A 17,256-nucleotide genomic window follows, 5' to 3' on the forward strand; every position below is an offset into this window, starting at 1 on the left:
AATGGAATGCTAAGCGTATGAATTAACATTCACTGAGGAAAGATCTGGTGTCTGCCGATACTCTTTTAACGCCCAGATCATGGCTTCTTTGCCAATTCAGCCTATTCTACAAGCTTGGATAAAAGCATTTGCTAAATGGATAAAAAAAAAATAAGTAGTAGCCTACATATCCCATACAGGGATGGATTACTGCACGGCCAACCGGGCCCAGGCCCAGGAGCCCAAGGGGTCAGGGGGCCCTGAAGCCCAAGCCTTTGCATGGAATCATTGCCTCAATATCATTACATCAGGATGTAGGCTATGAATCTGATTGAATTAAAGTATTGGCATCCCCCAAATGCACCAGAATACAGGAAATCACATCATACAAATGTAAAAAATTCTGGTGGAGGACCCCCAAACCCCCCTTCCCACATATGTGACAATTAGTGGGGGGCCCTTAATACAACTGGGCCCAGGGGCCCGAAAGTTCATAATCCTCCCATGATCCCATAGGGCAGGCTCTGATTTTATTATCCAGAGAGTAGGCCTAATTCATTTCCAAAAATGAGAAGTATTTGCCTAAGAGATGTAGGCATAATCATGTGACAATATTGTTATACTTACATTTTATTTTAGTGAATGAAGACATTTTTTTGGTTCCCTTTGTATTTTTTCTTATTAGTTAATCCAGCCTGCATTGCAACCTCTCTGTCCTAGTTCATTGCATTTTTGAATGAACAAATGACACATCTTATCAAGGTTACCCTGCCCCTCTTCCACATAAGAAGACTTTTCCCACCATAATAAATGCACATAACAAAATAATTTATAATACATAATAATGTATAATATTAAGATTGCTTTATTGATCACAAAGGGTAGAACACAGTATTTATACTGACTGACAAACAGTCTAGGTCCCTAAAGTAAGCCTACAGCATTATTACTACTTTTGCGAGCACAGGTGTGGAATTATAAGGCATATTTGTCATTTTGTCAGGTTTTGGGGTTCATTAGCATGTACAGCGTAGTCGGTGAAAACAACTCTTTGAAAAAAGTTTGTCTTGATGATTTGTGAAAACCTATAATAATTGACAACACACAAATACACTAAATCAATGCCTTTTGGCGAAAATTGCATTTGGCATTTCACATAACTAAAGTACTCTCAAGTATTATTATTTTTCCTATAAGGTCAGTACAATATTATGAATGACAACATAGGGAGGATTAACACTGATAAGGTAAATTCACATCTAACCTTTATACATTATTCGAAGAAATTCAGCAATTCTGAATTTTGACAAACAGTATACTTGAGAATACAGTAGAGGTTATTTCAAGTCAAGAGGAAATTGTGATGCCATAAGTTTAGGTGGGTTTTAATCTAGTAATGTGGAGGTTATGCCATGCATTAACTTTCAGTCACATGACCTAATATTTTAGTGGAACGTGTAGATGTGAGTAGTTTGAGTAAATGTGCATGAGTACCTGTGTTACGTGGGTGGTGTTAGTGGTTGGAATGTGATGGTGTGTGTGTAAATATGAGTGTGAGTGTGTGATGGCATCCTAGTGGTGTGTGTGCGACATATGTGTGTGTGTGGTAGGACTCATGATGTTTTCAGTGATGTAAGCCACCAGCAGACAGATGATGACCAGCATCACACAGATGGCTCCTCCCACGGTCGTCATGGCAATCACAATGTCCTGCATCCCCGTGGGAGAGACGCTGAACTCCACACAGTCGTCGCCATTGGAACTCCACACAGTCGTGATGGGTCGCAGGCAGATGCGGTAGGGCACATTCTCATGCAACTCGCTCAGCAGGTAGTCCCTGCAGCTGGAGCCAAGATGGACTCCCGTGCACTCAAACTGAGTGTAGCTGCCGTTCCACCAGCAGCTCAGCCTGAACCCACCCAGTCGCCTGGCCACCCGCTTTGGGACTCTAGGCTGGGCTGTCACAGGTCTCCCCCCCTCCTGCCCCCCTCCTGCCAAACCAGCACCTTGAGTCTCCATGGCTGTGCGGTGGGCATGGTGTAGGGGCCAGTCTGCCATACCCCATCTGTTTGCTAACTGAGCATCCTCCTGGGCTGTCCACTGGATCAGCACGCTGCCGTTGGAGAACACATTGGCCACCAATGACCCTCCAGGAGACCTCACTCTCTCGCAGTCTTTGCTGGGGCAAGTGAGATGCCGTTGAGTTTGGCGGAAACAGAGGCGGTCTGTGCCGCCCTGCTCCAGTAGTTGATAGGCACATGTCGGCCCCGCGTCTCCCGAGCTGTCCTGGACATGGCTTGGTGATCTGAATGTCAGACTGGTGGTGTTGCTGGTGTTAGAGTTTGAAGTGTTTCCAATTTTATGGCTGAGGGTGCTTTCCTGTGGTTTTGGTATGGCTGAGTCAGTATCTAGGTTAAGGAATCCCTGTGGACTGCTGGCGTTTTGATGATTGATCTGGTTAAGATGCGAGCCCGCTTTCGAGGTCACTGCCCTGCGACTCACGCCTCCTTCATCCGAAGAGGGTGATGATGATCCCGGAGAAGAACGCGACTCCCAGCTGCGGAGAGACGCACCCGCATGGGTCGCACAGAGCAGCAGTAAGAAAAAGGAGATGAGAGCCAATATAGGCAGACCTGTCATAGTGCAGCCTCTTCAGTGTACTGTTGATGGCATACGGTGGTCAGAAATGGTAGACAGCGCTGTCACAACCGATGGACATCCGAAAACAGAGGGAAGGCAGAGATGCACCTCCTTCGCTGCCATAACACATCCTTCCTTATACTGACTAACTCGTTAAATCCAAACCTTGGAATTAGGCTAGTCTACTCCACAGGGGACAAGGCTGACCTGAAAACGGAGTGCACGAAGTGAGATTAATATTCTGGAACATTTTAAATCAAATTAGGCTACAACCTTTTTGCCTGTAGCCTATCAGCGCATAGCAGTCACGAAAACACGATGCTATGTCAAAAACATATAGGCTAATTACAACGTCAACAATGCAGACTCACAAGACGGCAATAATAATAATATGTGTAGTAATGTCAATATTTTTAGTCTTACTTGTCGCGGCTGCCTCTAGCGTCCTTGATGCTCCGATGTGTCTTCCTGTCGTGAGAGAGGAGGAGAGACAGTTGAAGTGTCAGGATGTTTAAAGTCATCCTCACCAGTCAACGGCATGAGTCATATTTAGGCTACTAGTCCCCTTTCACATCACTGGTTCCTCGTCTGTGGCTCTCTCTTGTCCAGCAGCCAGGAGGTCTTACTGCTCCGGACTGCGTGTTGTATCCCGTACAGTGGCATAGTGCTCACGCCACACTTTAACGTGGGAGTTATTTATTAATGTATTGCTTTATTTGTTTGTTTGTGAGTATGTGTGTATGAAGACTATGTATGTGTGTATGTATGCATGGATGTATGTGAATGGTTGTATTATTTGCTGGTTAAAAGTTGTGTTTCCATGCATTAGGCTACGAATGGCTTATGTCGTTTCAGCGCACTATGTTGCATCTGTATCAATCTGAGTAATTGCTGAGTAAGTGGCGACCTCGTGTGGATGCAATATGCTCACCCATGTTAATTAGGTCGCCATGAAGGTGATCTTTATGAGTCCTGGGTAGAAGAGAGTATACTGTTTTTGCGTCATTGAGACAAAGAAAAAAATGTCACATGACTCATACATGCAAAATTATTTTCCCCTAGACTGATGAAAGAAACACAGAAAGAAAACATACAAAATGTAATGCCATTTTAAGGCTGTCAACATAATTATTTGTGCACCACCAACACCAACATTCAGTTTTGTATGTCTAATAATGTTTGAAGTCTGAATCATCAAAACTATCAAACGTAAACCTCAAGATCAACAGATGAATGCAACTGTTAATTATCCCGAGAGATCAGCATTCAACTGAGGTCAAGTGATGTGTCATGAGCAACACAAACAAACACGCTGAATCAGCACAAGCAGAGGCAGTCTCTAATAAGCCCTCCTGGGTAAAAGTGTGACATGGCATGGCCTCACAGGCCTGTTGGGCCCAAGCTCTAGTGTAAAAAGCCTCTATTATCCAATACTGTATAGTGGTAATGTTATCGCATATATCAATATGGTGAGTTTCTCAGCTGTGTTTTAACAATGAAAGACAAAAGTGGATCAAAATCTCTGTTTTGACATTTGTGTATTTGTTTGTTTGTTTGCTGTCTAAGCCAAATCCGTGTAATAATAATAACTCTTATCTCTCTTTCAGATACTGAAACTTTCTTTTTCTTCTTATTTCCCCCTAGTTGCTTAGTTTGTGTGTGTGTGTGTGTGTGTGTGTGTGTGTGTGTGTGTGTGTGTGTGCGTGTGCACTATTCATGGCTTTTTGGGTTCTCATGAGACCTTGCCCTAGAACATTCTGAAATCTTGGCATTCTTAATGCCCTCATTTCTCTTTTCATCTCACATGACCCTTGGTTTCATTATTTTGCAACATGGTTGGTGTCATTTTCTATCAGGTCATACTTTTTTTTTAATCAGTTATCCTCAAACCAAAAAAAACAGTTCCCTAAAAGGACCTATCCCCTCACATTAAAAAAGACTTATCTAGCCAGGCATGTATGGACTCAACTCCTGGTGACTGGTTAAGCTAAGGCGTCATGAGAATTCTCTTTTTAAATGCATCAATCATGTAACCTTTGCTGGACACAGAGGACATATAAGCATTTTCCTATGTGCCTCAGAGTAGCCTGGTCATTGAAGTGTAAAATATCTGCAAATCTCTCTCTCTCCTTACATTGGAATTATTTATGCTGATTAGCTGACCTGTGCTGAGCAGAGAGTCTATTGTCATCATCCCCACAATCATCAATGATGGAGAAATTTTGAAGTAAGCAGCTCAGAGCCATGTTGCTGGGCAACAGATTTTTTGGAGAGAGTAAATGACCAAGAAGATGGGCTCAATCAGCACAGAGAGTGCTGACAGAGTTGTAGGATCATTCACATGTGTGGATGTGAGTGTGTGTATAAAAGCTTATGGCAGTTAGTGACAGCTCTGGGCAGACTGACCTGTGGGAAAGACACAAACCTTGGGACTTTCCTCTGCCCGACATGGCAAACGAAGGCACAACTATGCCCAGCTGATGGAGAGATGTCCGAGGTGCTGACAGTAGATGCCATTTTATTTGGGCTTCTGGTTTTCTCTGGGATCTTGGGGAACATTCTGGTCATCTATGTGGTAAGTCAGGCAATCTTTATGACAGGAAAGTTTTAAAGTTTTGACAGATGAATAAAGTCTGTTTAAAATGTACAGTAGTCAATTATACAAACGTCAGCTGTATTCATTGAATCAGTTATTGTTGAATTAGAATAGTTTGGTTTTGTAATCCAGCTCATGACACACCTCTGTTCCCCTCCTCTCTCCATCCTCCATGTGTGTTTCTCACCTGTTCCCCAGGTCTTTGAGTCGGCCACTGAAAGCTCGTTTCACCACCTCTCCCCCTCGGACACCATCCTGGTGAACCTCTCTCTCGCCAACTTGCTGACGTCGCTCTTTCGCACTGTGCCCATCTTCGTCTCTGATCTGGGCCTGGAGGTGTTGCTGGCGCCCGGCTGGTGCCGCCTCTTCATGCTGCTGTGGGTGTGGTGGCGCGCCGTGGGCTGCTGGATCACCCTGGCGCTCAGCGCCTTCCACTGCGTCAAGCTGCGGCGCCAGCGGGTGATGGTGGGGCCCTTGGCCCTGCAGCGGGAGCGCCGGCAGGTGTGGCTGGCCCTGGCGCTGGTGTGGGGCGTCAACCTGGCCTTCTCGCTGCCGGCGCTTGTCTACACCACGCACATGCACGGCAATGCCACCGTGGAGCTGATGGTGATCAGCTGCACCACGCGCCCGCTGCTGGGCTGTGTCTGGGAGTTCCCCAGTGCGGAGCAGGGCTCGGCGTTCGCCTCCACCTCGCTGGTGCTCAACGAGGTGGTGCCGCTCGTGCTCATGATGGGCACAAACCTGGCCACGCTGCTCACGCTGGCACGCCACATCCGCTCCGTCACGGCCGCCGGCAAGGAGCAGCAGCAGGGCGAGCTGGCCAAGCACGTGGCCAGCGAGCGCAAGGCGGGTCAGGTGATCATGGCGCTGGTGTCACTGTTCGTGGTGTGCTGGGCGATGCAAGTGGCGGCCGTGACCTACTACAACCACAACGGCGGGCACCACGCCGAGGGCCTGCTGACCGTCGCTCACTTCTCCGCCTCGCTCTTCGTGGGGTTCAGCCCCATGGTGGTGGCCCTGGGGCATGGCAAGCTGAGGAGGAGGATTGTGGGAATGATCCTGGGCTGGGCAGACAGAGCCAAATGCTCACATGGTGGAACAGAAGAAGAGTTAGTGTCAGACATGAGCATCAGCAAAAAGACAGAGCTGAGTAAAGGGCAGACAGAGAGGGGGATCATAAAAGTGGAGGTGAGAGGTAAGACCTAGCTACACGTACAGGTGTGTCTGTACCTGACAGTAAATGTGTGTGTGAATGTTGTGGGTTGGAGGTTGTTTAAAAGAAGCAAATCCAGTAAAAACAGCTCACTTTACACTTCACTCAAAGAACTTGAATCTTTTGATATGATTTCTGTTTAAGGTCACTGAGAGATTTTAAAAAAAAATGTGTTTTGAGCTTTGACTTTTTTCATTTTATGGAGCCATACGTGTGTGAGTTGTGTGTGTGACGACTCCTCATCAAGTGTTGATGTTGTGTTTGGCTGAAGAGAGTTCCCGCTGTGCAGGGAGACATGATTCATCACCACCCACCAACACCTGTGTCCAGTGGGAGACAGACCAGGGAGGACGACATCAGTGAAGCACACTGGCACTGGCCTTCAGGTGCATAGCTGAAATGCCACGGCTGCAGCTGAAGTATGCTAGATGACAGAGGTGCTCTGTTAGGGGGATGAAAACATGTGTAGCCAGAATCATCCTCAAGAGAAGGGAAGAGGGAAAGCAACCAATATCGATTAAGTCGGAGGTTTTTAAGCTGTGAATAAATAGTGAGATGAAAGACAAGACTGCACAGCTTCAAAAGGGCCTCTCATTTCACAATATTGATTGGAAGTGTATTAAATGCAGTCAATACCGAGCTGTTAAGCTGACTGTGTGTATACTGTGTATGTAAATAGTTGATGTTGTAAATATACCCTTTAGGTATACCCTTTGAAATGTACATATAGGACTTCTGTAGGTTTGAAAATAAATACCATATATGTAGGTTTGTAAATAACATAATATATTAGCATATGTGAACAGTGTTCATATATATTATGTAAGGGATAATGTAGCCTATGTCCGTCGGTATTTATCAGAAAATAAGTCCCGACAGGGAGAACAGAACCCTGACGCGCAGCAGAGTTGAGTGGGCACATTACATTACAGGGTATGGAACCTAGGGATTAATTAATCATCAAAGGCTGGTTAGGGCAAAATGTGCCTCGCTGGCATATAGCTTTCCTCATTAGAAATCCCTGTGGCCAAAGGTGGTGAAGGTATGGAAGTTCCACCCAGCAACCCAAGGGATCTCTCTCACAGTAATAATTAAGACAGGGCCCTGTCAACAGATGGCAAAGATCAAGACCTCACAAACATTCAAAAAAATATGTCACACAAATTAGGTGGAAACACATAACACAGTGACGCATGAGGACATATGCATACATTTTCCTTCAAATTATAAAGCATCCTTATAAAGAATGCATATGGTATTAATCTGGGGCATCATAACGTTTTGTCAGACTTAACAACAAGATCAACCGGCCCCTTGGAATCAGCATTATCTTTCACCACTCCACATAAAGGCTGTGGAAAAAGTGTGTGTGAGTGTGTGTGTGTGTGTGTGTGTGTTTGTGTTTTTTTTTTGTGTGTGTGTGTGTGTGTGTGTGTGTGTGTGACATGGCCTCGCAGGCTGCTTAGTGTGAAATGCCACTATTAGCCAGTTAGAGAGAGTATGAGTTTGTGTTATAGATACAACATTAAGAGATCAAATACAAAGAGATACAAATCACATCATCTTTATGTCAAATTCTGAGTCAATAAGAATCAACAGAAATTGAATAAATTATAAATGTTTTGAAAGGAATGTGAGAGTATGTCTGTGTATAAGAGACAGAGGACCAACTAGCCTGCTGATTTGCATTCCAATTAATGAGGCAAACAAAACAACGGAAAGAGATCAGAAATAGAGACAAATATCTTCTAATGATCAGAAAGTATTGTGAAACATAGTGACTGATTTTAATCACAGCATTTCTCCACACATTTGTGATACATTTGATTTTTATAGTTGTATGAGTAAGTGGTGAGAACAAGACAAGAACTAGACGAGCTCAAAATGTCCACTGAAAGCTCTTCAAGGGGTAGTTTTCATTTAATTTTGCCGATGGGAGTTCTTTGGTGTGCGAGGGTCTAGCCTTCAGTAAGTGATCAATGCCTTCAGAAAGGCTCGTAATCTTCTGTGTCCAAAAGAAAGGACAATGGGGGACAGTGCAATGAAGGTGATATTGGCAAAGCGAGCAATGATCAACAGAAAATCTGTAGATGAGCCACGGTTGTAATTGAAGTAGTTTACGGAGATGATACTGGTACCCCAGGAGGAGATGAACAGAATGATCAGAGCCAGAATCACCTGAGAGAGAGACAGAGATGGACAACGAGAGCTGGTAATGATCAAATTACCATATTATTATTAAAGGAATTGTTATCTACATGTACTTCCATTTACATTTCATAGTGTGTAATATATCACTAAAATGTAAGCACAATTAATGTAAATATATACAACTGAGTAAAGAACTGTACTAATTGAATTATTCCCTAAAATCCAGGCTATACCAGCACAGTTTCTGTATGTTACCTTGGCAGCGCGTCTCTCAGCGCGCACTCTCCTGATGACGGGGGCAGTGAAGGATAGAGCTCTGGTGGGCATAGAGCGTCAGCAGCGAGCCCAGGTTGGTGAAGCTCATCAGGATGATGGGGAGAATCTCATGGATCACCATGGAGGTTGTGACAAAGGCCAGGCCATTGTAGGAGCTGGGGAAGTTCCACATGCAGCCCAGCAGAGGGCGTGTGGTGCTGCTCACTAACATTAAAGTCTATTAGCGATTGGAAGCATGAGGCAAACGTTTATTTGGTGTTTACTTTTATTTATAGAGAAATATTGGAATATTATTCATCTTTTTCTCATTAAAGAACCCAAAAAACCTATTGTGGAGTACTTGTCATGGTTCAGATATTTAGAATACTTAACAGTGTGACCTATGTTCTTCAGTTTAGTACCCATTTAGATGGGTAAATACAGTATAACATCCCAAGACCATAACCTTACAATGTACAATAGCTGATAACATATCATTTTCCATACTCATTTGTAACAAATCCTTCTGCATTGATATTGTGATAGAATCAGAATTAATTGTACTGTTCATGGTACTTCCCTCAGGGCTGCGCTACAGTCTATGGCAAAGAAAAAGATCGACATGGGCTCTTTCATCCCAAATGCAATTACTATGGTTAATGAACTATGGAAAAATAAACACTGGAGTGTAGTTTGGTTAGCTATGTACTGCATATGTGCCCAGCTAGGTCTGGGAGAAGAAGGGGGAGGCAGGATGGGGGTCTGGAGCACTCTGTGTGTGTGTGTGTGTGTGAGAGAGAGAGAGAGAGAGAGAGAGAGAGAGAGAGAGAATATGCAATCGAGATCTATTTTGTGAGGTATTTTTTAATTGTGTCTATACTGCATATTGTATGTATTGTCTATTTTATTGGTGGGACCAAAGGCAATATTTGTGCCTGATATGACAAAGTCTATACTATTATATTCTATTGTCCTATTCTTTTAGGTTCAGTGCAAAAGTACATCCTGCATCAGGAAGACCATCACCAAAACAAGCACTCATGTTTTACTGATTAAAAGACCACATCTTCTGGCCCTGTGTGGGTGTGGGGGACACAATATACACTGGGCACATACCTCTGTTGAGTTCCTGTCCCCACTGGTTGAGAAGATATATGCAGGGATGGCATACAGCAGGTTGATGACCCAAATGATGGCAAAGACAGCAAACACAAATTTGGACAGGCCTCTGTGGACCGAGATGGGAGTGATGCGCCGGAGAGTCTGGAAATGGAAAGCGCTGAGGAAGAAGGTGGACCACACGTTCACGGAGCGCATCCACACCCACAGGCCCATGAGGAACTGGCACCATTCTCTGGATGAGTACAGCTAGCATCATCAGGAAAGAGAGAGGCCAGAGAGATCTTATCAATAGAATAGAAAAGAGAGCAAGAAGCATTTGCAATCATAATCCAGTGACATAATACAAAAACTTTTGCAACAGCGCAGGCAGTACTGCATTAGAACAAAAAACTCTGTGAACAGCATGTGTAGCCTACAACCATGAGATTGCATATGTTCAATTGGTGGGACTGACTTAAAAACACCAAGAAATATTGATAGGATTGTTGAAATTTGTAGAATGGATCTAATCAGTTTATGAAGCATCATAATCATAGTTAAAGAATGTGTTTGTGTTGTATGTATGCTGCTGCTGAGACCTTGGGATCAATAAAGTATCTATCTATCTATCTATCTAATCTCAAAGTTATCCTTTCTTATCTTTAAAGATCTTTAAACAGGCCTACTTTTGAAAAGTATCATATAATCTAAGCATGTGTCCCTTCTGTTACAACTTAAACTAAAGAATTTCCCACAAGTAGGCAAGAAACAGGCTCACAAGCCCTTTAGAAGAAGTTCTGACACCCCCGCTCATCCATTTCACTGATCTTCTCCACGGCCCAGAGGCAGGGATGTCAAAGTAGGGCAGTCAGTTCATGAACTAATAGTGAGCCATTATAAAATAACCACCTCAGAGCAGTGAAAATCATGTCATCCCTGTGATCTTCCCTAACACACATCTCCTTTGTTACCCAGTTCACCACGTCAGAAGGCACGCTACACAAAAATGCAATGATTATTCTATCATTAATCTATGTCTTGGCTCTGAGTAAAGGCACTTATAACTTTTACCAATCAGCCTCATCCCACCTACCTCAACTCCCAGATCTGATATGACCAACAGGGTGTTCCTCGTGATGGACACCATGAGGTTGGAGAAGGCCATGTTCACCAGGATCATGTCCGAACTGCGACCTCCACCTTGGTCCCTGATAACACCCTTGCCAATCACACCAATGATCATTGCATTTCCCAGGATCCCAATCACAACCAGTATTAGGTAGAACGTTGTCTGAATGTCTGACACCCGGATCCGGAGACCCATACCAATGGGCTTCACGGTCGCGTGTATTTCCTCCATGGCCCAAACCGGGGGGGCTTCTTTTTGAGACTCAGATAGGTATAGTTTCATAGTATAATTTGAAAGACCATTGGCTGAAATGGCTGTCTTAACATCATCTATTATACATTGAGGTCAAGAATGGTCATCTGGACCTCTGTTTCCTCTTAAGGCCCAAGAAAGTGAAGTTCATTCAGTCCTGTCCCAACATATCCTGCTTGCTCAATTCCATTAAAATTATGGCCATGCCATTGGCCATATAAACTGGTGGAACCTCCTCCTTATAAGAGGATGCAACATATCACCATGGTAACCACATCCAGGAGACTCATGGGGTTGATGCAGAAGAGATATTTCCCCCAGGTGATCAATCCGACTCCCCGAGTTTAACTCGGTCTGCTGACAGGTAAGGGTAACCTAGTTCCTTTGAAAGAAGCACTGTCGCTTTAGCCGATGTGAAAGTTAAGCAGGCATGTCTATCCCAACACCCCAGTTGCCATCTTAATTATGTACACCAGGTATTAATACAGTAACACTTCTACAATAGATTTAAACTAAAGATTGCAAGCCTAAATTCTCTTGTTTTTCATAATCCTAAATTTAAAGATGTGGGTCTACTAATATTAAGTCATGTCCTCACACAATTTGATTCTGAAAGCACTATTTTGGACACCAATGCTTGATACAAATCAGTCTCTGATTTCACCATTCTTATCCCAATATCATTATTTCCATTATTATATACATTACATTTTCCAACCAAAAATCCTTTAATGGTCACACTACTATAGGTTACTTCATTCTTGATGTCTAAACTAAATCCTAATATCATTTAAAATATGTAAATTCAGTTGTTGACCAACAGGCTTTTCTTTCTGATTTAGCAATGAACCTATACGTAAGCAGTATTACACAGCTGTCTCGTAGGTACACAGGACGATAATTAATAACAGCATGGTGATGTCAAAAAGTGCACCGTTGGCAGCTACCACTATTCATTAAATCTGTCTCAGCCCTGGGGAAGGTTGTGGAGAGGTGACCACAATCTTTGGGCTCACTTTCCCAACAGAGATAAAGTGTTTTTAAAAGTCAGATTTATCTCTACACATCTTTTCATTTAGATTTTTTTCTCTCATATTTGTTGATTTGATTTAAACTTGAGTTATCATTGAGAGCTTAGCCCTCATTTACAATGATGTGGAGTAGACACACACGCCACACACACAAAGATACTTATGGACCAAGAAAACATAAAATATGACAACTTTTTATTACAAAAACAGTTTATGAAAGTCACAGCTTTTTGTCTAAAGTTTTAAAAAATTACAACTTGATTTTTGGTCCATAATACATCTTGGAATGTGGTCCTCTGATCTGAAGGGTCATCTTCTGTGTGACGAACGCACTTCCTTCCTGGGTCCTTCTCTCTCCCCTCTTTCTCTCTCTCTTCGGTGATTCCTGTCGGTCTCTCTCTCTGTCCTTCTCTCTTTCCCTCTCCCTACTCTTCTCCCTACTCCGGTCTTTATCTCTGTCTCTATCCCTCCACCGGTCCTTCTCTCCATCCCTTTCTCTGTGAGAGACTTTTTTGTGACGCTCTGGAGAGAGTGAGTGATTGGGGGAGGCAACACTGCGACTGCGCCTGTGGAGAAGAGAGGAACCGAAAGCAGGGCTGCTTGCACCACTCACCATTATGTTGTTCAATATTGAGATCACGATAATTAAACACGATTACTCGTGATTTTGGAACTCATCCACTTTCAAAACTTGAAACTGAATGTAGCAAAATCATCATTACATTTTGATTATGTTGTTTTCATAATTATTGGAAGTCAAAATCACGATTAATTGATTATTTTCATAAATCGCACAGCCCTAATCAAAAGACGAGTAAGAAATGCTTAAGGGAGTGCTTTAGAAGAAGAGGGAATAGACACTAGTGCTTATAATTAAGATATTCTCCTGCAGAGACAATTCCTTGCCATACCTGCGTCTCGGGGGAGAAAGGCTTTTGGTTTCTCTTCTCTCTTCACTGCGACTAAGTCGCTCTTGCCTACAATTTAACAAAAAAATATTTATGTATGTAATGTAATAACAATATGTAACTGAATTCAATTTAATGTTTTTAGACAATATACACTTTTATATCAATCTACACTGCATCCACAACTGGCTAGTGTGAAATTAATTTTTTAGATTTTAGGTCCAACCTCTATAATACCTTTTACAGGGAGACCAAGTCAAACCAATGCACAGGCAAATATTGGAAGTACTTATACTCATCTCCGTTGGCTAGTTTCCGACAGGCATTTATCAGGGCCACTTGGTTGAGAGAAGTCTGGTGATTGGGCCGACCATCCGCAGGGGAAGCTGTGAGGAGGTAATGCAAAGAAGGCAAAAGCAAACACTCAACCAACATTGTAACAATCACTTCAAATTTACAACAAAGATTTTAATTCATTTTAAGATTTAATTGAAATTCACTGTCCATAAGCAGACATGCAAAGCGTGCAAAGCCTATATAAGGTGCATGACGGTGTACACTACATTTATTTCATCAAACCACCACAAAAATCATTATGCTTGTATACAAAAACCTGGAGTAGAACGCAAAGGTGTATTCTTGTTCAAGCAGTCCAGGGATATTCCAACTCATGGAACGTCTCTCGGCCGATCAGAAACAAATAAATAGTTCCATAGAATCCAATTGTTGTATAACAGTAATCAGGCAACCTCCGCACCCTCACCGGCTTTGGAGGCATTGGAGAAGCTTCTGAATGGCTCCAAGTTGGGGGTGGCAGCAGCAGACATCGCCATGCTGGGCTTCCCCTTGCTGCTGAGGGCATCCAGGGCCTGACGTGTCTCCTCTACCTGCTTCAGGAGGGTGGATAGAGGGACACTCGGGAGGGTGTACAGGTGCAGAATCCTTCACAGATATCCCGTAAGTCCTCCTCCCTCGCCCCAAATAAAAGGAACCATTGGGGCTCATCTGGTAGAGGGATCTGACCAAGAGTTTAAACAGACACAAACAAAGTAAATACAAGCAAACAGAAAACAACATACTAACTATAAACTGGCACAACTAACCGTGAGCTTTAACCGACTATGACAATTACCAGCAGGATGTTTGAGGAAATCTGCTCAACCCCCCCCCCCCCCCGGTAAAAAATGAAAATGCAATATTATTCTGCTTTAATCGCCCCTATCTTCAGTTAAGATGTTCAGAACTGCACCAAATTTTATGTGTATGATTGACCTGGCATTCTCTGGGGGTATGCCAAGTTTCGTAGAATTTCATCCATGGGGGGGTCTAAAAAAATTAGGTGTACATTTAGTGTACATTTAGTGACTGTACACTCATTGGCCTGTAAATGGCGGTGCACACATATAAACACACACACAGGCACCCACATACTATCGGTATTAGAACGGCCGATACATAATTACAAATTCAGTAGGATCAAAAGAAAGCCAAAATAAATATTCATCATCATCATCATGGCTGCATTTTCAGTATTGGCGATAAGTAGTCGTTTGTCCACTAGATGGCGCATCGTTGCAGTGAGACGTAATTTTGTTGGAAGTTAAAAGTGGGTTGGGGAAAAACAATGGACACTTCCTACAAGGACTGTAATTTACCGCAGCGAACATCTAATAAGGACAGGACGATGTTCACATGAAGTGTAATTCCCATTTCTTCTTGAAGCCGAAATAAATCTGAGGATGTTTATCGGACATGCTTGGTTTTTACTGCAGGTACGTTAATCTTGTAATAAGGACCTAGGTAATGTTACCGTTAGCGTTGGTTGAGTGATGGAGGCCCATTTGATTGATTGCATTTGTAGAAAACTATAAATGCGGTTATACCAAGCAAATTGATAGCAGCACTGTTTGTGGTCCGTGTAACGCTTTGCAGTGCTTTGTTCTATTTGTTCCATCCATCGGGTCCAAATAAAAAATGTGTTCAATAATCCAATTTTCAATTTGTTTTATCTGGTCAGCAAATAGATAATTGCTGCTATTTTCTAAATGTGTCATTAGTCACGCAAGATAAAGAAAACAGAAACTGGATTGGAAACAAAAGTAAAATTCAGTTAATATTGGATTTTGGACCCTTTTTTTTTAACTGTTTTTGTTGGGCTGAACCACGCGTAGGGGTGGGTGACCTGATAGATATTGGCGCGCGGTGTTGGTGATCACATTTTATCAGCGGATGTAGAGCATAGACTGTAAAAACTAGATGTAGAGATGGAGGGCTATCAAACACAGTTCCGCTTGCATCAAGGTGCCAAGCGATTGATAATGTCAGCTCGAGATCAGAACTTCAGATGCAGAGGGAGACATTGCTGCGTCCTGACACTTATGAGTAGGCCTACGTGAGCCCTAGTAGCCTACAGGCCAATGTAGGCTATTTGCTGTTGAAATTAATAAATGGATAAACGGATAAATTAGGCTCACCGTTGTGTCTTCGTTTAGCCTAATGAAACCTAGTCTAGCGTAAAGCGTTAAATAAGCAAAAATACCATGTCAAACAGTGCTCGGGGTAGCCTGTATAGCCCGGTATAGCCAAGACTGACGTCGATGACATTCTGCTTTGGGGAATTATTTGCTATGGCATGGCTATGGTATTCAAATATAGGCTACTGTAGATATGTTCAACATAGGCTGAAAGTTATGTTTAACGTGCCTTCTCCCAAAAAGTTTGTCATTAATCTCTAAAGTAATGAGTCAAAATCACAAACAACTTCAGGCGGCGCTCCCTTCCACCATCTAGCCTGGCCCAGCTAGATGGTGTTCTCCCCCCGGTGTTCGTGGTTCAGTCCAATCACAAGGGCAAAAAAGGAAAATTAGAAAATTGACGCATCATTTCAATTTTTAACTTCTGAACAGAAAACCGTAACTGTGCTCAATTGAAAATCAAAATAAGCAACAATAACCCATTTACTGTGCCGTCCTAAAGAATGGATAACGGATTTTTAAGCCTATTTTTATATTTTTTCATGTGAATTCTGCAAATAGAACATAGCACTGCAAAGCGTTACACGGACCTTTGTATCTTTCGACTGTCATTTATTGCACGTGCTACAAAATCATTCTGTGCAATGGAAGATTTACCAACGTTACACCGGTCTGATACAGTTTTGCCTATACATGCGTGAGACTGAGACGCCTGTTTATTTTGTTTTAAGTGCGTGCAGGGTGTGAGAGGGGAATCGATGTGCTTTGATTCCAGCTTGGTAGTTGTAGTCTGTGAAATTAAAAAGCACGTGTGTGTGAAGTATCCAAACAATGACACCTTCATTTCATTATGGCTGCTTTTAGCAACACACCTTAAGCTACTGTGTAGTGGGTCCCATTTAGAAGTGGCTACTTCATTCGCGCTTTCCTTGACTCATGGAGCTGCGTGAATGTTATTACAACTTTTCGCCACGATATGGCAGTTTAAGTCCGCTTGATACTGTAAGTCGTAAGCCATTGGTTTCCAAAGGAGATTTTATTTGTGTCGCCAGCATAGCCTATTGACAATTTATGTTGTAAATAGGCCTACCTTATAATCCTACCTGTAGCTTAGGGAAGCTAACAGCTTTCTATTAGGATCTAGTTTGTTAGTTAGAGTTTTGTCATAACTCCCTAATGCATTTTTGCATTTAGAATAGCCAGAGCGTGTATATCTCAATCTGAAAATTAAACAATATCGGGTGCCTATGGACTAGGCTGGGTGAGCGACGCATTTCATCAAGGCCCATTTGGACATGTCAGTTATTTGCACCACTGGTTAGATGTAAAACAGCATTTCGTTTCAGACTAGGCTACTGTTACTTAATTTGTGCATTAACAATAACGTTTCAGACTACTGTTACTTAATTTGTGCATTGACAATAAAGTATTACATGAACTAAAGATGACTAAAATCTTATGTAGAAGAAGAAACATTCACAAAAAATCCATCCATCCAAAAATGACCTTTGTTTTTGATAGCTGTTG

General features: G+C 42.7%; 2 protein-coding genes, 1 long non-coding RNA gene and 1 pseudogene across 3 annotated transcripts; 1 reads left to right on the top strand and 3 right to left on the bottom strand.

The window, feature by feature from the left end:
- Positions 1-847: 847 nt before the first annotated feature.
- Positions 848-3,362, bottom strand: fndc10 (fibronectin type III domain containing 10). Its single transcript, XM_042089658.1, has 2 exons — positions 3,043-3,362; positions 848-2,826 (listed from the first exon to the last, which is right to left on the bottom strand). The coding sequence occupies exon 2, from the start codon at positions 2,617-2,619 to the stop codon at positions 1,552-1,554; it is 1,068 nt and encodes a 355-aa protein (XP_041945592.1). The 5' UTR covers positions 2,620-2,826; positions 3,043-3,362; the 3' UTR covers positions 848-1,551.
- A 1,745-nt stretch (positions 3,363-5,107) lies between these two features.
- On the top strand, positions 5,108-6,477 carry LOC121707243 (olfactory receptor class A-like protein 4). Its single transcript, XM_042089657.1, has 2 exons — positions 5,108-5,194; positions 5,414-6,477. Exons 1-2 carry the CDS (start codon positions 5,108-5,110, stop codon positions 6,419-6,421), a joined length of 1,095 nt encoding a protein of 364 aa, XP_041945591.1. The 3' UTR covers positions 6,422-6,477.
- Positions 6,478-8,217: 1,740 nt separating this feature from the next.
- On the bottom strand, positions 8,218-11,259 carry LOC121707411 (annotated as a pseudogene).
- A 1,266-nt stretch (positions 11,260-12,525) lies between these two features.
- Positions 12,526-14,011, bottom strand: LOC121707412. The gene is made up of 4 exons (XR_006031324.1): positions 13,869-14,011; positions 13,551-13,641; positions 13,259-13,324; positions 12,526-12,913 (listed from the first exon to the last, which is right to left on the bottom strand). It is a non-coding gene; the product is annotated as an uncharacterized LOC121707412 (long non-coding RNA).
- Positions 14,012-17,256: the final 3,245 nt, after the last annotated feature.

This window comes from Alosa sapidissima, chromosome 4, assembly GCF_018492685.1.
Source record: "Alosa sapidissima isolate fAloSap1 chromosome 4, fAloSap1.pri, whole genome shotgun sequence".
NCBI classification, from domain to species: domain Eukaryota; kingdom Metazoa; phylum Chordata; class Actinopteri; order Clupeiformes; family Clupeidae; genus Alosa; species Alosa sapidissima.

What these genes read in the sequence shown, in the direction of transcription:
- LOC121707243 (XM_042089657.1), top strand. Translation starts at nt 5,108, where the DNA reads ATGTCCGAGGTGCTGACAGTAGATGCCATTTTATTTGGGCTTCTGGTT. An exon ending in ACATTCTGGTCATCTATGTG is followed by an intron (nt 5,195 to 5,413) that starts GTAAGTCAGGCA and finishes CCTGTTCCCCAG; the next exon opens with GTCTTTGAGTCGGCCACTGA.
- fndc10 (XM_042089658.1), bottom strand. Translation starts at nt 2,619, where the DNA reads ATGACAGGTCTGCCTATATTGGCTCTCATCTCCTTTTTCTTACTGCTG.